This window comes from Battus philenor, unplaced genomic scaffold, assembly GCF_028537555.1.
Source record: "Battus philenor isolate CCGP_79_NKW_IND1 unplaced genomic scaffold, ilBatPhil1.0.hap1 SCAF_30, whole genome shotgun sequence".
Classification (NCBI taxonomy): Eukaryota; Metazoa; Arthropoda; class Insecta; order Lepidoptera; family Papilionidae; genus Battus; species Battus philenor.
Window position 1 is genome coordinate 4,187,538 of NW_027181694.1, and position 22,551 is coordinate 4,210,088.

At 33.9% G+C, this 22,551-nt stretch overlaps 1 protein-coding gene across 1 annotated transcript; it reads left to right on the forward strand.

Moving 5' to 3' along the window:
- Positions 1–1,790: 1,790 nt before the first annotated feature.
- Positions 1,791–21,326, forward strand: LOC137927362 (uncharacterized). Its single transcript, XM_068771156.1, has 4 exons — positions 1,791–2,165; positions 2,633–2,723; positions 16,266–16,384; positions 18,764–21,326. Exons 1-4 carry the CDS (start codon positions 2,024–2,026, stop codon positions 18,937–18,939), a joined length of 528 nt encoding a protein of 175 aa, XP_068627257.1. The 5' UTR covers positions 1,791–2,023; the 3' UTR covers positions 18,940–21,326.
- The last annotated feature ends 1,225 nt before the right edge of the window (positions 21,327–22,551 follow it).

Sequence of the window (22,551 nt, forward strand, 5' to 3'; positions counted from 1 at the left end):
AAGAGGCAAAACATTAGAAAAACGGGGAGAAGAGCCCTCTTGATCTGCTAAAATTTATTCAGCAGTATAGGTTGAAAAATTCTGTTCCCAACATTGTAATTTTGTTAAGAATTTTTTTAACAATCTCAATCAGTGTCGCCAGTTGCGAAAGAAGCTTCTCAAAATTGAAGTTGTTAAAAAATTATCTTCGTTCTACAATGAGTCAATTAAGACTACAAAATCTTGCAATTTTGTCAATAGAGCAAGAAATTACAAATAATATAAATTTTAAGAACATTATACACGATTTTTCTAGTATGAAAGCTAGAAGAGTAGATATTATATAAATATATTTACGAGTGCATACAAATATGTCTAAAAAAGTTTATTCTGTGTATTAATTAATATTGATTAAATAACTTAATAATTTATTTATGTGTTAATTATTTATTTATTTATTAATTTATGAAAACCACTATTTGATTGACTTACAATAGAAAGGGCGGCAAACTGGATATCGCCCCGGGCGGCAAAAGTTCTAGGTACGCCAGTGCTTCTGGCAGTATAAAGTCTGCAAGTATAGAATAAAAAAATAATTATTTGCTATATTTAGTTATACGAATTTTGTTGACGCTTTTATTTGCTACGCTCGCCATCGTCATTTCGGCCCATAGATGCCCACTGCAAGCCATAGGCCTCACCCAAGATATCTATGGGGACATATACCATAATCGCCACGCATGGCAGGCGGGTTGACGATCGCAGTGTGATATTATGGTACGCAGGGGACGTTGCTGTCCATTCTCGGAAAATATTTTAGTGAGCAGTGGCATTCCCATATGATTAATATACAAAGTGTTAAATATATAAGATTATATTACGGGAATAAGACCCGCGAGTGACTGCAATTTTCCGCCCTCTACCGCTAAGCTACATACATACAACTTTATTTCACTTGAATATTGCAAGAACAAATATTTTTTTTTACTAATTTTTATTTAATGAATTTCTTGTATTTATAATTTAAAGATATGACATGGGAGTACACTGCAATACCGTATACACTTGCCCATAAAAATGTTAACAAATTGATGAAGCATAGATAAAGTGTAACAAACTTATCTTTATAATATAACTAAATTTTTAAATATTTATTCTCAAGGTATAGCTAAGGAAATGGTTAGGTCGGTAAAATCATTAGCAGCTAGCGCCCACGTACCAGCAATATCAGAAATCTTCACAGCATGCGGAAATCAAAGAATAGCAACAGAACTTGAATTCATCAAGTTTAAAGAAATACTATACAGTAAATATCTTAGTATTATTCGTCAAAAGGTATTTATATAAATATAAACTCTTTTTATATTATTAGAAAGAGCTTAAATAAAAAATATCACCTTTTTTATAACTATAGAGGATGTTATTATCTGCAAGACTTTAAACTAACTGCATACATTATCGATCGTTGTATTTTATTGATTTGTAATTTTTTTTAAATTTTATTATAATAAATACTAAATATATTAACGGTTATAGGGTTATGGTTATATAGTGGAATAATAAAAAAGTCAGTCATTGTTTACATATTAAGGTCCATGGCATTGATTCATTTACAATTTAAAAAAAAAAAGTTCTTGAACTTAGAAGGTCCAATTTATATACTATTTTTACCTTGTTGTTACTAACTAATAATCAAATTCTATAAACAAATAAAGGAATTGTGTAAATGTGAATGCATCCATAAGAGATAAGTGAAATGTCAGTATGACAATGACATTTATGATTGTACTGCTTCTGCGCCTAAGCGTCTCTCTGCACGATTTGATTACAATTTTCACTTGAAAATATATAATGCAGGTGAATTGCCGCAATGCGAAGCTGCTCGAGCGCGTCGCGACCGCACTGAATGAAGAAAGCAGACAGTTTAATTCAATTAGCTCGCGTGATCACCATTTTAAAGCGGTGTGAAGACATTTGAACCTATATATTTTTGTACTATTGTATACCGCTTTGCGTGTTTCATGTGTTTGATATAGAAGAGGTTATGGCAGTCCAAAATAAAGTGCTTTACGCGTTCCGAGGATGGATTGCCTTCGTGGCTTTTATGGATTTGGGTACTGCAGGACGATCGTACATAGAAAGGCGATCCTTCTTGAGCCACAACGGTGAGAGTGACCATTTAGACGGTAAGTTAAACTAAACTTTTTACCGTTTCTAATCCTGTGATAGAACATGCAGTATTAATTTCATTATGATCAAGAAGTTACAGGTTGAAATTTAAAAAAAAGTGTTTAATTTTCCTATTTCTTATTTGTTTACGGCAAGCACAGTGTAGAGGGTCCACACACAAGGTGGACAGAAAGTTTTGTTTAAGTCGTCGGAAGACACTGAATGCAGGCCACTTTCGACCTAGATGTCTTATGGTAGAAATAAGTAGACAATCTAAACTGAGGATGTCTGTCCTCCTGTGCTGCACTTGCAGGTCTGTGTTCTCCAATCTACAACCTCAATTGTAATCAGTACTGCTTGCTATGTGGCCTGCCTACTAACACTTCTACTTGCCAGTTCGCTGACTGGGCTGTCTGTTACTTTAATTTATCTATATTAACTGACTATTAATATAGTGTATTTATACAGGAATATGTCTTTACAGGTGATTTCACAATATCAAGGATGCTGGGAATGTACTCTGTATTAAAAGCACTGGCTTTGATACATTGCACACTGTATATACATTATAAACCGTAAGTATTTGTCCTTTTTACACAAGTAGTTTAGTATGCATAAATACTAAGGTTTCACAAGGTATCTTTGGCCATTCTTTTCTTAGTTTTTTTTATCTAAACTTAAGGTATATGCTTAATAAATCTAATTATAATAATCAGAAAATTAAAGTACATATAAATATGTGGAACTTGGTTAGTTGATTAATATTTAAGGAGTAAAAATAATTACTATTAGGCTCTATATAGTGCCTCATTCATTCATAGATTACAATGTATATGGATTTAAAACATATTAGCTAACAATATACTCAATTTATCTATATAATTTTAATAAATTCATTTAGCACAGGGTCAGAGTATGTTTATGATAAAAATGTTCAGAAATTAATTGCTCTAATTGTAAGTAAAAAAATAATTTTGTTGATACAATCACATAAAATATGACAATTCTTAAGAGTTTGTTGTTAGTTCTTCTCAGCAGGTGATGTGTTACAAATTAAAATAAACTTAATTTTTAGCTGGAGATTATAAATGATTGTAATGATCTCTTATAGTGAAGATATTATTTGTTTGACTTCTTTTGCATTGTTGATAATACAATTTATTCATCAAAAATTGTAAAGTTCCATAAAACTGTTGAGTTCCTAACTGGCACTACTCAGCAAATCACAATTCTGAATCAGTCATTTACTCATAGACTACACCTACTAAATTATAATAATAAAAAAGTGTAAATGCCTACTCAACGAAAGATATTGCATATAGGGATTGATAGGCCTTTCCAATTCACTAGAAAATTTAAGTAAATAAAACTTTTTTCACTGATCATTTTATTTATTGATTTAACATTGAGACAATAAACAGTATTTACTTTATTTTAGTAGTGAACTAATTATTTTACTTTATTACATCCTAGCATACTGTTTCATTCAATTGATGTCAACATTTAAACAACATCTTTAACTAAACACTAAACTTTGGTTTGTATGGTATATGAAGAATTAATTTTAAATTTTTCCTTGCAATTCTTTTTCTCCATAAAAATCTTACTGATAGTCTTAAAGAATATAAAAAGATAAGTCAATTTGATAAAGCTGTGAGAAAGAAAGAAAAGAGATTTTTATATGAATTAGTTTCTAATTAAAAATTTAAACATTGTTTCAACTCATAGGTGCCAACTGCAAGGCATAAATAAGCCTTTCCCAAAGATATCTATGAGGGCATCATATAACAGTTGCCATCTTGGCATATGCGTTGGCGACCGCAATGTGGTATTATGGTACACATGGGACGCTGTTGCTCATCCTCTAGAAACTTATTAGTGAGCATTGGTAATCCTATATAATTAATGCACAAAGTGTGAATTATGTAAGATTGAACCCGTGACCTACGATCGCAAGTGTCAGTCCTTTACACCTAAGCTAACATTGCTGTAACAACTAATTCAAGAATTACATTAAAAGTGCCAATAATAGGGATCCTTGCACAGTTATGTACTGAGGTACAGATAAACCCATACTATAGCGCTGATACGTATACAAAGCTTATTAGTATTAAAGATTAAAAAACCGCAAAATACTCTAACTCAGGACTAATTAAATTAAAAAAATAAACATTTCGCAGAATTTTTTTATTTATTAATGTCAGCGTAAATACGCTGTAAAGTGTCATAATTCTTGAAATTTACTATTCAACATAAAAAAAAATATTTGTGGGCCTATTGCATTTTTGTTGTTATTTCGGTGGACGCACCGTCGCTCGAGAAATCTTCTTGTGTTTTCAAACGCCGTGCTGTCCTGAGACCGAATCCTGTGTTTCCGGACGGTGTGACGACATGTCAAGCTGCGTACAAGACAATTGGCTGTCATTTGAAAATATCGGCGAGTAACAAATCAAGACGAAAATAGCTAAAATTATTTGAAAATAAAACTACAAATAGTAAAATACAAATAAAATTGAAAGATTTTTTCTAAACTGTGACAATGTAGATAACTGTGGCCTAGGAACGAAGTTGAGGGATGGAAAGTGCACGGGAGATGATTTGAATGTAAAGAAAGGTAGAGATAAAGTGAAGGATGAAAAGAGAAAGTGATATAAAAGAATAAAATGAGAAATTTTTTTACCCGAGTTGTAACATTCCTGAGGGCCATTGAAATTTTTTTTGCAGTTTATATAAATTATATATTTTATAATTATATAAATTAAACTGATTTAGTTATTGTTGTTGGCGTGCCCGTTAAACAGGTATTGACGAACAGCTCAAACCTATGTCCCCACTCAGAGGCTTCTTTACCAGGTTATTCCATGGAGCGAATGCTTGAACGATCTAAAAGTAAAGTAGAATGTAGCAACTCGTGTTGATACTCCTCGGTAACTTCTAGCTTCCCTACCTAAAAAGATGTTTAGATCAAACACTATCTGTATTCGCGAACCCGTGGAACGTGCAAATACCACTTTGGTAACACTGCAGTCCAGTTAAAAGTTGCAGGAAAAAATTGTCGCTTTAACCGTTAGAGTTAGTAACGTTGCAAGTTAACGTCCCATAAATCTTAGATAAAATTTTAATCAAAAAAATTTAAACACGAGAAACATCTCATAAATCGCAACACAGCAAAAATTGTTCAACCCTTGGCGGGGAACCGTACATCTCAAGTATTTAGTTTATATCACCTTTCACCGGAACCATCACGTCCTGAGAACGGCTGGCGCTCTCTGCTCTTGACTTGTTGCCGCCTGACCAGTCCTGGAAGATCGTGTGGTTGGCTACCAACATCAGGGGAATACCGAGCTGCGGTACAAAATCAGACCAGGCCTTCTGCCCACTACTCATTTTAATTAAATATATATATTTTTCTTCTTTTGCTTTTTGTTGCCAGCAACCACTAACTTTTAATAATATGGAAATTATTTTTCAAAATACGGCACAAGTTCGGATCTCGTGAGACGTTAGAATCGAATAAACATTCTGCAAAACAATGTTATGTATGGAAGTGTGCTGTAAAGAACTAAATAATGCCAGTGGTTCAGAGTCGCATACGTAATAAATATAAGCATTAACAGACATATCATAACGGGTCAAATTACCAATTTTAAATTTTTGCATTATACGTACATGTTGTACGTATTTTAATGTGTAATTTTTGCACATTTGACTTTATGACTTTTTCGAACTAATTAATCTACAGTTAGGACATGTTTTTTTAAATTTATTTTGAGTAATAAATAAGAAAAGGACCAGTATTTAGCCACTTTCGCACATGCAGTGGTATTCGTCCAACATAGTGCACCGCCCGCCAGCCAACCAGCCAACCACTGCATGTTCGGAAGTGGTGAATGGCAAGGTAACGCCTGATTCCATTAAATGAGTAATAAATGTCGTAGACTGTTATCTACCACAGCCGGACATTTGACCGCGACAGCATTCTTTTGTATTACAAGCATATCGAGTTATATTGCTTATCGTTGCGCATTTCTGCAAAGACTGTTGCGTAAAGTAGTTCAATGAAAATACGAGAAATTGTAACTGAGAATAATTTCAAGAATATATCAAGCTCTTTATTGTTTGAAAATGTAGCAAAAATTGAACGTTTTGTTAAGTAGGTTATATTTTATTTCGATGACTTTAGAAATGTAGGTCGTGCTTAAACAAAAACTCAAAGCAGACAAGTACTGACAGTACAAGTTCATATATGTAAATAGTGTTGGTAAAGATGAATTTTCTGAAAATGAAGATATAATGGTTCCAAATGAAAATTAAGTAAGAAAAGGACCAATACGTAATTAAATAGAATTGATAGACCCGGTATCTTCAATTATGTTAGTATAATAACAGATTTCACTGAAGTAAGAAAAGGAACAATATTTAGCTACTTCCGCACATGCAGTGGTAGTCGTGCAACAAAGTGCACCGCCCGCTAGCCCGCTGATAAATGCGTATGCGGCAAACAATGCGAATTACACAACTGCTACCGTTAAATCACTCAACACGTGTTTCACCCCTCCACGGGGCATCTTCAGGACTTATGTTACACCGATTAGTGCCAAACACAGAGTCATCACTGATCGGTGTCATCACAGTCAGGCAGTGGCTAAATATTGGTCCTTTTCTTACTTAGGATGGACTTCCGCGAGGTAACGCCTGATTCCATTAAATGAAAATTAATTTGATTCTACAGATACTGACGATGAAAAGGAAAATATTGTAAATGTTCTGAAGAAAATGAAGTAGAAGTAAATAAAGAAACGGGGTCAATGTATAGGTTATTTGTTTTTGTTTAGAAATAATAAGTAACGTAATGATAATGCAATAAGAAAAACCGTTTTCAAATTAGTATTACTGCACATTAAAATTAATAAATGTTTACTATCCCTGGACACTTTTCTGCCAGAAGTTATTGAGAAGACGCATTCTAATTAAAAATACAATTATTAAAACTTATTTCTGAGAGATAACTTTATGATGTTGATTGGAAATAGGTGTATAAGGTTTTGTTTTTAGTGACAAATGAGTCATATATTCACACTTTTAAAGCTTTCAAATTTATAACCGATCATCCTGTATGTGACAATCTGGTATATATCAGGTCATTTGTCATCAAATGAGTCATTCACGCCTCTAAAACATTTCCTACGTATTTCAAATCATCCTGTAGATAGATAACGATGAACAGCGTTTGTATGTTTGATTATTTACAATGATGAAATGTCACAGTGTCTTTGGCAGTCATTGGTGGCTAATCTATTTTGGTTAGAGCGTCTAGGCCAGTGGCACTTGACCTTTCTGTTCACTGTACACAAACACGTGTCAATCATGGTGCAATATGTATGAGAATTAGTTTTGCCTCTCAGATTTAATTAATTAAACAAGATATTAACGGAAATCCGTGTATTGCGATGCAGCTTAATGATGTACAGAAGCGAGGTCGAATGATATGTGATAATTTTAATAAGTGAAGTTAGCTAGGCCGAACCGGACTGACGACGGTGTGACTCGCAATTTCCGAATTACCATTACATAAAATGTTATTCAAATATCCATTCGGCAACAGCTTTCGACGGTTTTTCAAAATCAAAATATATTTGAATAGGCTGCCACAAGTACTTTCGTATCGTCAATATAAAATTTGGGTATCAATGTCCAGGAAGTTACCAACGGCTCTGAAGGCAGTTCTGCTACGAGCCGGCGAGAAACTCAACAGTTACTCTTTACAAATATATTTTTATAAAGACAATAATTAGCTTCCTGAGTATCAACAATATTGATAGAATAATATACTTTTTTATATAGGTTTTAAAAATCTTCAGTGGCAGATCTGTAATTGTTCGTGGAATTTTATTGTAGATTCGTATATGTGGCATGGGTTTCACGCAGGAAAACAAGATATAGACGGTGATCCCAGTCCGCCCCCCCCCCCCTCACCTCTTATCATATTTAAGTTATCCCCCCTTTCCTTAGAGCAAACGTATTTTATCAACCTCTAGTGGAGCTAGTCTGTTTTTATTTTATAATACTGTAGCGAAAGGTTCTCTAGTAGGAACCACCAGTCAGCAGAAGCTGCATGGATGGGCCCCCACTAGGCGGACTGACTTCATAGTTAGTAAGGTCTCCGGAACTCGCTTGATGCGGTCATTGTAGCGATATTTCGGACCCTGGATGCAAGCCGCTTCCAATCAGTCTTATTAAACGGTTTTATTTAGTTCGACCCGTACGGAATTTGTTTATTTCGGTCAAAATTAGAAATTGAAATTTAAGCATCTTCCCGTTGTCAGATTCATCTGAAATTTGGTACACACATTTAATTTAGATGACAATACAATATAATAAAATCAATAACATTATAAATCTAAGATGGCCGCCGATACAAAATGGCGAATTACATATTTTTCCTTAATTCCCTCAATATGGGTATCAAATGAAAGGGCTACACTAGTAAAACACGATGATTATGTCAAAATTTAAAATTCAAGATGGACGCCGTTCCAATATGGCGGACTAGGTACATATTTTTCCACAACCACCACAATATGGGTATCAAAAAACCGTTTAACTTAAAAGTTTTTTAAATGTATTTATTTTAAATCTATGATACAAATCTATGTCCAGCAGTGGACGTCTCAAGTCTGAAATGACGATGATGTTTTTTAAATGTTTAAAAGTCTGTCAAAGTAAAGCTTTTTTATTTATTTATTTATTCTAAGTTCCTTCACAGTTGAGAGTTTTATACATAACAAAATATAAACAACGTAAAAATCAACGTCAAAACAACAAACGTGATTATCAATTCAAATTAAAAATTACAAAACTGTACGTAAAAGAAGAAGATGGTGATGTTTCCAGTTATATATGTTATGTATGCACTACGCGTGCTTTGCTACGCCATTAATTAAAATAAATTTGAAGGAAAGAGATTACTGAAATATTCAATTCATTTTAACTCATTTTATTGATTTTATTTCAACGTCACGGCAATGTATGATGATATTTTGGGAATCCTTGACCTTGTCCCAATGAATTATGTAGGACTGGCGCCGGAATGAAACGAGCACTTTGATATACATAAATTAATATTTAAATTAGTACCCGGTTATCATTACAGAGCGTTACTACAGAAAATTTTCTTATCCCGACGTTGCTAAAACAGGAACTAAAATCCGAGTCCTACCAGGGTTGCCTGTACAATGCATTAGTTGCGTTCAGGAAAACGCCACATTATTCATTGGAATGTCAGTGGTGCAATTTGTTGAAAATTGGTCATACTAACTTTGAAACCTTCGCGGGCTCTTGCACAACAACTTTGCTAAAGATCATCACATGAACAAATGCATAGTTTACGATCCTATAAAGGACATACGGACTAACATTCGTTAATATGTATGTGTGTATAATATGATATATACAGCATGCAGTACATATTCCATTTTCTATTTTCTTACTAAATACGTTTTTATTTTCTTTTTATTTTTTTATTTTACGTGAGCCCCGTTACCTGCCTCTCGTACATTCCCTTGTCTTGGTACGCAGGTACACTTTTTAAAATACAAAGTGAATAATCACTTTGTAATTTTATTTCCTCGCACTTCTTTAGTCCTCAATTTCTTACATTAGTTCCGCTTTTTTCTCTCGCACGATCTTTCATTCCTTTTCATTCTATTACCATTCATATATCACCTTTTTCACTATTTCCTCCTATACCGCTTATATAACTAAATACGTGTTTTTCTATTCATTGAACTAATAAACAGACTGTTGTTGAATTAGAATATGGCTCAAAATAAAATAAACTCATTTGGGTCAACCACAAGCTCGGCGGGTAGGTTGAGTATATCTGATCCAGATAACATTGAGGCAGCTATTTCTGTCGACAAATCGAAGACATTTTACCTTGTCAACCTCTACGTTCATACAGGTAGCTCAACAGGGTGCGACGTCATGCAAACGTAGCGTAAAAAAATTGTTGAAAATTAAAACAGGTGTGGCAAACATTGAGTTAGATAGTATGTTTTTTTTTATAAAAATTTATAGGAAATTACTAAGGCAACGGTAAAGTGTAGAATATGCTCCAATCCGTTGAAACTGAAGAATTATATAAATATATATACACCAATACCTCACTTTGCGTCGTGGTTACATTTCAAAAAACACGACGCAAATTGAAACGCCGCAAAGTGATGATTAAGATTTTCTATAGCAAACCATGTAAAGATCGAAGATAGGTTCCAGGGTCATCAAAATACGACTTTTAAAAAGAAAATTGGACAAAGTAAACATTTAAAAAACAAAAATAATATAACTCTGCCAATAAATAAATTGGAAAAATATATAGGTTTTTTGTAACCAGAAACAACACGTTAAAATTTATATAAATTTGTTATTCTCTTTTAAAAAAAAAAGCACAACACAACATTGCAACACACTACGTAATTGAAACTGAACTCCAAAATTAGGAAAACAAAGTGAATTTAAAACTATTAAAATTGCGTTGACTGATAGTTAGAAAGGAAATCCCCGAGTTTTGATGGCATAGCGCAATTAGAAACAAAAGTGCTGCCATCTTTTAGAAAAAAAGAAAATTGAAAAAAAATAAAGACTCGTACCCAAAACAACGCAACCTCGAAAATCTAACGACGCACAGTGTCGACACAAAATTAGTACTAATTAAGCAGCGACGCAACTTCGAAAAAAAACGCAAAACGAATAGACGCAAAGCTTAGGTATTGGTGTATATACAATTTCATATACACGTGTGTGTAGGAATATACAAAAACGCATGTACATGTCTACTTCAATAAAGGTATTTTGATTTCGAAAAATTTTGATTTCGCCCGTGCAGTCTATGACCATTGAGGCCGAAAGGTTCTCGAGTGTGCGACCATGATCCGGTAGACGCGGCGTGGATAGGCCTCCGCCCTAGGACCGACGACATAGTTACTTTGTGTTTGGCACTAATCGGTGTAACATAACTCCTGAAGATGCCCCGTGGAGAGGTGAAACACGTGTTGAGTAATTTGGTGGTGGCGGTTGTGTGATTCGCATTGTTTGCCGCATACGCATTTATCAGCGGGTTGGCGGGCGGTGCACTTTTTTTTTGCACGACTACCACTGCATGTGCGGAAGTAACTAAATATTGGTCCTTTTCTTACATAGTTAAGTTCGCAGGATATCGCTGGATGCGCACACCGCAAGATAGATCGGCCCGGCGACCTTTAGAGGAAGGTCTATCTGAGTGGGTCTATCGGCTAAAAAGAAAACTAAGAATGGCAACAGTTTTCGTAATAAGAGACATACATGACCTATCACCTGATTTCGACTTGAGATTATTTTTTGGGACACCCTTCGCATAAAAAAGATAAACGAAAAACTCTGCGCTTACATATCTTTCAAAGCCCTAGATGGAACCATCTTACCTGTGACCTCGTTGCTCTCGTGTCTTTGTGTTGTTAAAAAATAAAAAAATGGTACGAATGTACTGTATGCGTCGCTAGCTTCGAAGCTCTGGATGGGAAAAGAATTTTTTTTTGAATAATATAATGGCAGAAAAGCTTGTACTGAATAAAAGCTCTTTCGGCAAGCCGCGTTCGTTCTGAAGTGCGATGCCGTAACTGGAGCGCGAAACGGACTGATTGCACAGCTATGTCAATTCTTTGTATACGATATGAAAGTTCCACGTTTTGAGCTGATCTGTATGAAGTCATTGTTTTATATGTTCGTGATAAATTAAAATTCGCCTTCGAATCGAATTATGTGTTCATTAAAATTTAATAACAAGACCGGAGATTGGTACACACGCTTTTTAAAGTCGTCGTAACACTGATGAACGCAGGCTTCCAGTCGGTCCTATTGTAAATCTATGATTAAATTATTCGGTGATACTTCATTTTAATTCATTACATAGGAGGTAGCATATAAATAACAAGCGGCGACGAACTGAGCTCACTCTGTGTTTGGCACTAATCGGTGTAACATAACTCCTGAAGATGCCCCGTGGAGGGGTGAAACACGTGTTGAGTGATTTGGCGGTTGTGTGATTCGCATTGTTTGCCGCATACGCATTTATCAGCGGGCTGGCGGGTGGTGCATTTTATTGCACGACTACCACTGCATGTGCGGAAGTGGCTAAATATTGGTCCTTTTCTTAATTAGGATGGACTTCCGCGAGGTAACGCCCGATTCCATTAAATAAAGTATTCGGTGGTACTTCATGTTAAACTAAATACATGTTTTTATAAGTTGTCGCAGATGTCGTGTTTCATTTAGTCAACATAATCACATGCATGGTGTCTTTTTTTTAATTCATGGCCCTTGCTATTGGAAGCCTCTCGTAGCCCCTATCTAGTTTGGGACAGGGACTTTATTTACAAATAATTATTTCAGAGTTTTACCTTTATTCGACACTTACTTTCATACTTCTCAATTTCTTTTATTCTATATATATATATATATATATATATGCAAGGTGTCGGCTTCTCCTAAACATCGTCACGATGACCGGCTGATTGTGAATTCGTCGTTTCAGCCTATAAACACCCTCAGTACGGCAAGGCTTAAAACATAAGACACCCCCAAAAATATTTATGGGGGTATATACCGTACTCACTACGCTTGGCAGACGGGTTGGCGATCGCAATGGGATATTATTGTACTCATTCTCTGAAAACATGTTTGTGGGCAGTGGTAATCCCTTATAATTATAGCACAAAGTGTGAATTATATAATATTGTATACGGGGAATTAGAAGCTGATAGCTCTTCATTTATCATCACCATTTCGACTATGTCCGCACAGTTATCCAAAAACGTGTTAGTAATTTTATGAAGAATACAAAAATATATAACATGCCTATCTTTACTTCGAGTGCTATGTTGAGATGTTACGTATATTTTTGTTATATTTGTTAAAATATCTTTGCACATAGACATGCATGTGCAAAAGAAAATATAGCACAAAAGCACACGTTTGTCTTTGTCCAATGTGATCGTTTACGATTGACCTGAAAACAAACAACACGGAGATCAATGGAGTGGACTATTGACACGTATTTTGCTGAGAATTTTGTTTCGAGATCGAAATAGAAATGAGATCCGCAAAAAAAACATGGTTACCGAAGTAGACTGAAAAATTTCTCGATTAAAGTGACAGTGGGCAGTGCCAACCACAAGATAGCAGACGCGGCGTGAGTAGGCCCCACAGTAAGGAGACGAGGTTGCAAACAGTGCAACATCGGTCATCGTGGCGACCTGTGATATATATTTTTTTATTTCTTTAACACGTTGAACGCCATGGCGGACACCATGTGTCCGACAGTATACTGTCCCCTGGGGCCACACCATTAAATCGAAAATCGTCAAAAATCGCCAAGGTGTTTTTTTTGCAAATATTGTTAGTAAAACTCTTAAAAATAATGGGCGACTTACGGAAACAGCGATTTATTTTTTTGCGGGGCCGCGCGGGTCACATGCCTCGGTAAAAACAGTCGAAACACTGTCCGTTGGCTCCCTAGAGGCTTCTAAAGTGATCGAGGGCATGCGGACACATGGTGTCCGACGCGGCCTCTTGGACCCAACATGACGGCAGTCACATGGTGTCCGTCGCGGCCCACTGAACTTAACATGGTTTTTAGTCTGGCGTTCAACGTGTTAATGTCCCCTGCTATTGGGAGCCTCTCGTACCCCCTATCTTGTGTGGGACAGGGACTATTCAACATTGTTTAACATTTTCACATATTTTTATTTATTTTCATTATCGTCTTTCATACATCGTATGATCTTTCGTTCTTTTCATTCTTGCCACAATTGTTCTGTCTTTCCCTTTCGCTCTGTAAAGCCTTTCATACATCCCTCACTATGGGAGTAGTTCGATGCCTAGCAGTGGGTATTTATCGTCTGAAAACAAGACCCGATTGTCTCATATATTTGTAGAAGAAAAATGGTTATCAGGCGTAAGGATAGAAGGATGTAAGGGTTGACATTAATAGTAGATGTCGCGTGGACTGTCAGATTTGCGATGTATGACGAATGTACGAGTGTGTTTGTTTAATTAATGTTCTTTGTTTAACCCTTAATAGCCTAGAGTTTCAATTTTGATACCAATCTTTTAAATCGAATGTTCACATTACTATTCGTTTTTTTTATACGTCGGCTGTACGTATTTTACTGTTGTATAATATTCTTTCCAACGAAATTAAAAAAAAATCTATTTTTCCCTTCATCTAGACCCTCAAGCAAACACAGTAGTATAAAAAAATCACTTTCGTAAATCAAGCTATTAAGGGTTAAATCAAATGTTTACCCTGCTACATCCCCATATATATATCAACTATGTTCTATCGTCATGTTCTATATAATATATTGTAATGAAATGTCCTTTTTCACTGTATTGTATGTAATATATGTTACATAATTGTAAAATGGGAATAAATAAATAAAAGTACATTTTCTACACGAAACGTGTTGTCTGAAACAGTTTCTCCTATTAGGTTACATGAAAAGCCTTTTTTTATTCAAATTATTTATTTATTTTATAAAGAGTATATGCAGATATTTAAATATATATATTATGGTATATTAACACGTAATTATAGTAAGTACTATCCATGAGTATATGTATATAGGATGTTTAAATATGTTCATGTGATTATTTTCCCTTTCACTTAACTTGTTTCACCTACCTTTATTAATTTATCTGTGCATCGCTTAACGGTTAACTGGTAGAGAATGCCTTCGGCGTTATGCATAAAATGAGTAAAAGTATTTTAAATAAATAAATAGAGCTCACAAATTGTATCGATATTTGCTTATTACTGGTAAAAAATAATAAACGCATTTTGAAAGTACATTTAAAATTTTTACTCCCGTACCATGAAGTCGTTGAAACGTGCAAAAAAAAATGAACGTAAAATTTCCGGATACATTTATCCGAGTTGAGTGTGCGACAGCCGGAAGCGGTTAACCTATATTATAAAGTGGTACTCGTTGAGGAATTTTTCTAAGGCTTTGTCCGCACTATCGATTTGTGAGCAGTACACAATGGCGAATGGATTTTCGAATGCGGTCAATGGATTTAGACCGATTCTTCATATATACGGCTTTCCGCAGGTGCATGGTATAAATTATTCAGGCTGATTGGTTGCATCTGTTAAAATTTTAAAAGCATGAATATCATAAATATAATTAACGTAAAATAATAATTAACGTAATGATATCTGCAAGTATAGATAGTAAAAAAACATTTATTTCAAATCATCCTGTATACATATACACTACGAAGCAAATCTGCATCACTTACATTAATTCCATCATTACAACACGGATATAAATTGGCAAACAAATAAGCTATACATTCGCCCATAAAAATCTTTTACATCTATATCATCCTGTATATATAACATACCTCTTTAGATTTAGTCTGTATCCTACCAGTCCTAAAATTTTTGATACAAACTTACGTTTTATTCCGCAACGTACATACATTTGTACATTGAGCAGCTTAAAGCTTTTTCATCATGTTTTTAATATATATATATAAAACAAATTTTAACCTATTAATGTAAAACACTCTCATCACAAGTGTTAACACGTTGAATGCCACGCAACAAATTTGACCAAACAGGTTGTAACATTTTGTGATACGAGGGACAACAATTTTTTAATAAATCATGTTATCATAAAATCCAATAAAGTTAGAACATGTTCAAGTACATCGATAATAAATTTAGCATTGGTAAAGATTTAGGTGGACTTAATTGTTGGATAAATTTTACACAACTGTCAGTCACTGGTGACTGTCAAGGCCTGAACGAAAAGCTGTGACAGTCAAGATCGGTGTCATAGATGACTGACGTGGCAGTCAACATGTTAAAGAGCAAGACGGGTCAGTGTCGCGGTAGGTAAGAGCCGTCTTTGGGCATTCACATGTGGCCAATGCTCGTACCGAAATGGTGGCGTGACACCATATTCAAAATTCGAATTGGACAGTTCAATTTGTTAATGCTTTTCTTGGATCTTTCAGTTTAAGCGATCGTATCAGTGCAATGAAAACTAAATAGAGTTTTATTTTTTTTTCAGCGTCGTGTCGATGGGCTACTGGTCGTTGTCGCTGACCATCATATTGTACATCACCGAAGCCTTCTATTTCCATTCAACAAATCTCAACTTCTACGTCGTGTTTCCGTGTATATTGAATAGTGAGTATACTAACCATACTGTAATAACAATTTTCAAATCAATGGCATATGATTAGAGGTACGGAATTTTCGCAAAAAAAAATCACCAATTTCGCATTTATATTTTTCAAAATTTGCAAATTTCGCACAAATTTCGCATTTATACTTTAAAATTATAAAATTTGGGTAAATTAGGCATTTATTAAACAAAAATTTTTGTTTAGTAATTTTATTGCTAAATATGAAAGTAAAATTTAACAAAATTTTAAAGTACAAGTCTTAACATCAAACAGTTTTAATTAATTAAAAAATAACATTGTTAAAAATAAAGATTCGACTTTTTAAACGTCGTTTTTTGGTCTGTACGACGAGATTTTATATGCAGCAGAAGCGTTAAGCGTCCACGCTGTTAATTGCATTATGTAATGCTGCTTCAGCAAAAAAACGAAAAGTTGCATTTGACGGCCAACAATATGTCCTGCACATTGGGGTTTTTATTTATATTAATGGGCCGAATAATTAGCCTATGACAGTGTGCATATTCATCAATTAGCTCATTTTGAGGAAGACCTTGGAAAAAAGAAAAATACCATACATTTCGCATTTATTCGCATTTATGAGTAATTTTCGCATTTATTCGCATCTATTTCGTAAATACGAAATTTCCGTACCCCTACATATGATCAATTCGCGCACATCTATAAAACATAACGTAACACACACAACATGCAGACGCACGCGCGTGCGCACCCTCACACACACGCACACACGCACGGCAGTTCGGATACATTTCAGAAATGTTTTCATGTTATTAGCACAGATTTTTTTGTTTTTGTGTGTTTAAGTCATATTTTTTATACATTAAATTACTGTAACTATACTAGCAATAAATACGTATTATTATTATGAAGATATTAATTTTAAGAGTAGATTTTTAATTCATCGTGTCAACCTGTAGACTGGCGTCTATAGGTTGACACGATGAATTAAAAATCTACTCTTAAAATTAATATGCAAGGCAGGCCTTTCCCAAAACAGTCACAATGACCGATCTCACTGTGCTCGCATCCATCGAATGATTCATACATGATTGAATCGGAAATGAGAATCGGGTGAAGTACCGTAGTCACTTGGTTGTCTGAAGTAGCAGAGCACATGCAATCATCGGCCGTTAGGCACGAAAGGTTCTCGAGTGGAAATTATGAGCCAATAAACTTGGCTAGGCCCCCCGCTATCTAGACCGACTACTTTGTAATTTTTTTTCCTTCATCCGTTGATCAAAAACATCTACATTCGTTAACTTATGATCTGTGACAGATTTAAGTAAGATAATGTCAATCCTGAATATGGCCATGCGTAGTAATGTAGAAATTTTGAAAATGGAATTCATGAAACTGTCAAAAATTTGGCAGGTGTCACATGCTATACTTGGTTTGGGTATCGGTTTAAAAATAGTCCGCCGAAGTTATTTTTTATATGTGAAACAGTAATTATTTTATAAGCATTTAATAAGCTTTTAGCGCCATTACAAGTAAGAAGGGAAGCACATGCAAACTTTGACAGATAAAATAATAACCTAAAAAATAAAAAAAATGAGGATATACACCGCCTTTTATAATTTATTTATTCGTACCCGAATCATATCTGAAATAAATTTAAGTTAAATGAGATTGCGTAATTTATCAAAAATAATGTCTAAATTATTATGTAAATATAAATATGATTTCAAGATTTTTAGTAAGTTTAAACGATGGATTTAAAATAATGGTATGAAGCAACCACCTATATCTCGTTGCAAGTGAATTCTATTTACTCCTCCCTTCCCACCTCGCCGCGCTTTCCCCAGGCGCGGTACAGCAGTACCCGTAGCACTATATAAAAAATTCTTAGTCTATTCCGAACAATTAGTAGACATTACATTTTTATTATAATTATTAAAACTATAAAAGTTCTAATGAGAAATGTAGTGTTAAATATATAAGAACCCTAAACTTGTAAGACTGTACAAATTTGTTACTATTTTATTTGCTCTCTCCGGTTCTCAAGGTTAAAATAACTGTTATAGATATTATAATTTCTTCAGATAATTCTTTTATTTAAATCCCCATCTTTCTTCCATTTTGATGTCAATGATTCTTACTTCTTTTATTCCTCGCATATTCTTCCATTCCTTTCTATTATTTGTTACATTCATACCTCACATCACTTTCGTCGCATTCCCTCACCGAGTTTTACAGGATTTGTATTATCTTATTTTGGTCATTTATTTTCACTTTTTTATTTTCTTAATATTCTATGTGGTCATAGTATTTATTTTATACAGATGAATTTTATTACCATATCCTATCTATTTATTCGTCTTTTTTTAATTGTTTAATGATTAACGAATCTGTTTTTCAGCTATCACACTTTTGGGCCTTATCTACCTGCCAGGTAAGCTGAGGCTGTGGGGCACAGTGCCCGGGACGTCGGGCATGGACAGGGAGGTAGACGACGAGAACGTCCATATTCTACGGCAAATGGGAAATTTTAGACGGAGGAAAGCTGGCAACCCCATCAAAAATAAACACGTCTGATCGTGGTGTTGCGATGCGAAAATAAGAAACTTGTTACGGTTTTAAAATTAACAAAACCAAAAGGAGTTATTTTTCCGTATTTCTCCGAAAATATTGTGATAAATTAAAAAAAAATGTCGTCGGTGACATGTGGAAATTTTTAAAAAAATCTTTAGAAAATTAGGTTTTGAATATTTCGAAGCAATAATTATTTATTTAAACCCCATATAAGTTGAGGTGTGGCAAAATAACTTGCCTTCTTAAATAGTGTCTTATTTAATTCAAGGCATATCCCTTATGTTGAATGGCTTAGAATTTCACCTGTTGTTATATTTTAGTAAATTATGGAATAGAAAAAGCTAGCTGAAGAAGTAGGCTACTTCGATTTCATTCCTATCAGAACGGATTTCTAGTTAAAAACTAATTACCTTCAAAAATTTAGAAATTTTTATTTTTTTCATAATCAGTAGGTCTCCTCAAATTTAGGTGAGTACGACACGTGTGTGTGTGTGTGTGTGATTGTTGTGTGTGCTCGTGTGCTTCTATAGCTTTTTATTAATTTCAAAACAATCAAGTTTATTAATCAACTCCTTTTATCTCTTTTTATCTAAGTAACTCCCGCTTCGTGAAAAATTGAAACGAATATATGCAATACACTGCGTATTTTAGTGCCTGATAGCTTTTTAGTACAAGTAACATATACTATGATATATTTATATAAATTTTATCGACCAATATTTGTACCGAAGTTATTCCGTGTTGTGTGGTTTTTTTAGGTGGTAATTTTTTAATGGAATAAAAACGAAATGTCTTTTCATACGCCATGTTGCAACACTAGTTATTTTGACAGGTGTCAACGGTTATAAAGATAAAAAATAATTCACGGCGAACCGAATGAAATGACATTAGGTGATTTATTTACTTAGATTTATATACATTTAAACGAAATAGAATTAGTATATTTACAGTTATCTTGGTACAATATTCTTATATACATCTGTACACATATTTTAGTTTGTTTGCGTGTTTGTACATAGAGTTCAAGTTAGCTATATAATTTTACGACACTGCTGTGCCTATAGGTCATTAGTTATTGTAGTCTAAGTATTTAATGTCATTTTAAATAGAACTGTCATTTTCCCGGTTTTTTTACGTCAACTGTCAGAAAGTTAATTTTGAGCACAGATAAGTAATAGTGACATAGTTTACTAGTCTACTTCCAATTTATGTCAAAAAGATTGTTGTTGATCTTATATATAGTACGGTAGACGGAGGGGGGAGGGTAATTCGTAAAATACATTACTTGAAATTTAACCCTCCTGTCAACTCTTGTCACATTAAGCGATCCTCCACCACATCTTTTATGAATGTTCTCCTGATATATTTTAAAAGTTTTAACCGTTTACAATAAATATTTATTATTTTGTATTTTATCAATAACGATATATCGTTTTTTATTATAATTAAAAACAATGTTTTACTTATACATTCGTATGGAACGAAATAAAAAGATCGATAAAAATGACAGTTCTTTTAAAATGTTGATACCGTGTTTGGGAATATGGTTCACGAGTGCGATCACTAGCCAGTAGACGCGTCGCAGGTACGAGTAGTAGCCCATCGCTGGGTGTCCTCACAAGTCGCCGGATGAAGCAGAAAACTAGCTCGATCGTAGCGATCTTTGGATGACCCTTATTCCTTGCGGGCGTCTATCGGCTGAAATGAATGAATGTATGGAAATAAGCATTTTAAATTTTTAGAACACCTTAAATATTCTTTGATATTATTACTAATAGTGCCAATATAAAGGATTTTTATACAATACAGATGCAATAGTCAATTATTAAATGCCATATCACGAGAATCTACTCCTTTTATATTCAATTAGTTATCGTTTTAAACACAATGATATGATTATAGTGAAAATAATGTTTGATTGTTATTTCCAATATTGAATTTTATCTATCATAACATTGTCTACTTGTGTTAGTTAGAGAGAGAGCGAAAGAGAAATATTAGTACAAAAAGATCTTCATTCATTTGATCACAGACAATAGAAACCGTTCTTGTATTTTTTAACAATCACTTAGGAATATATACGGCCAAATTGTAATGCATGTTAGCAAATGGAGTTGTATTATTATTTATTATACTTCTTATTGCCTTAGCTTTAATTTATATGCTGTTAAATCCAAGTTCTGTAAACATTTTATTACTGCAAGCAGTACATATGTCATAGTGCAATGCAATCCAACAGATAGACGCAAACTAATTATAACTGTTATGTGCAATCATTATATTTTAAATTAATGTCAAATGCACCACATAGTGTACTCTTTATGAACGAAGTGAAATTTTGCTAAATAATTCTGTCATAGACAAAAATCTACGTCCAATTGTTTGACATTAATTGCCTTCAATTATCTCTATTCTCTCAATATATCTAAAAATAATTGATTAAGTAGCGAATAGTTGGCTTTTGATCCATAACTTTCTTTCATATTTATTTTTTTGATCTGCGTGCGTGACTTAATCTTTCTACTGCCCTTTACATTAAAAAAAATCAAACTCGTGTTTCTCCGTATTCATACCATAAAGTCCACTGGGATGATTTAATTAGCTTCACGAAAAATTAAATAAAATTAAAACACAAATAATTTTAGAGGTCGAGAAAACTAAATATTACTTTATCTTATTATATACTTTTTCTTAAAAAAATACTGTTAAGGACATTCATAGACAGAAAAAAATGTTTTCATATGACAAAAAAAAATCATTTAACACAATTTTTTATAAGACATTTAGGTTGCACATTTTGAATTAAAAATTAACGAAAAATAGAAAAACATAAAATCGTAACATCGGTCAAAAATAAAATTATGTTTAAACCTAGACATTTTCTTTTTTTGACATATGTATAGTCTGTGCCATAAGTTTTTCCCGCGTAAAAGCAAAACTACATTTTTGACATGTACGCCTTAATCATCATACTAGTATATTGAGAGTGATTGCATATTGTTTTTAATTAGCAAGCTAAGAGTGCAATAAATGTAGCTTTTTGTAGGGTTTTGTAGTTTTAATAAGCTGTTTGACTGTAAACGTATGTACTAGAGAATAATTTATGAAACCGATAAAATAAGTGCCTACAGTTAAACTAACATCAGTAGTCTGCGCGGCTCAACTGTATCCGTCCGTGATAAGGAAGATATTGATCATGTCTCACCAGTTATAAATAAAACTACTTCTAACCGTTAAGCTGCGATTCCACTAGAGTAAAGGTTTCCAGAGTTTTTTTTCTCACAGATCACGAATCAATATTTTTCGAAAAGAAAAGTGAGAAATTGAATCCTTGTCACGTTGTACCGAATATAGTATATGCATGTTTCTATAAATAACAATTTCTGAGCATGTTACAATATTATCTGCCTACAATGATAGGTGAAGTGGAATCGTTTTAGTGGACCGTCATTTTATGTTACGTTAATGTGGTATATATTGAGAGAACCTTCGAGTATTCCGCGGAACTCTGGGGCACCACATTGGAAACCTTACGTATTCGATTGATAAGAACCTGCGACGTCTCACATCTCTGGTGAAAACGCAGCTTAACTCTGAGATGTCAAAATAGTTTAA

What these genes read in the sequence shown, in the direction of transcription:
- LOC137927362 (XM_068771156.1), top strand. Translation starts at nt 2,024, where the DNA reads ATGGCAGTCCAAAATAAAGTGCTTTACGCGTTCCGAGGATGGATTGCC. An exon ending in TGAGAGTGACCATTTAGACG is followed by an intron (nt 2,166 to 2,632) that starts GTAAGTTAAACT and finishes ATGTCTTTACAG; the next exon opens with GTGATTTCACAATATCAAGG. An exon ending in CTGTATATACATTATAAACC is followed by an intron (nt 2,724 to 16,265) that starts GTAAGTATTTGT and finishes TTTTTTTTTCAG; the next exon opens with CGTCGTGTCGATGGGCTACT.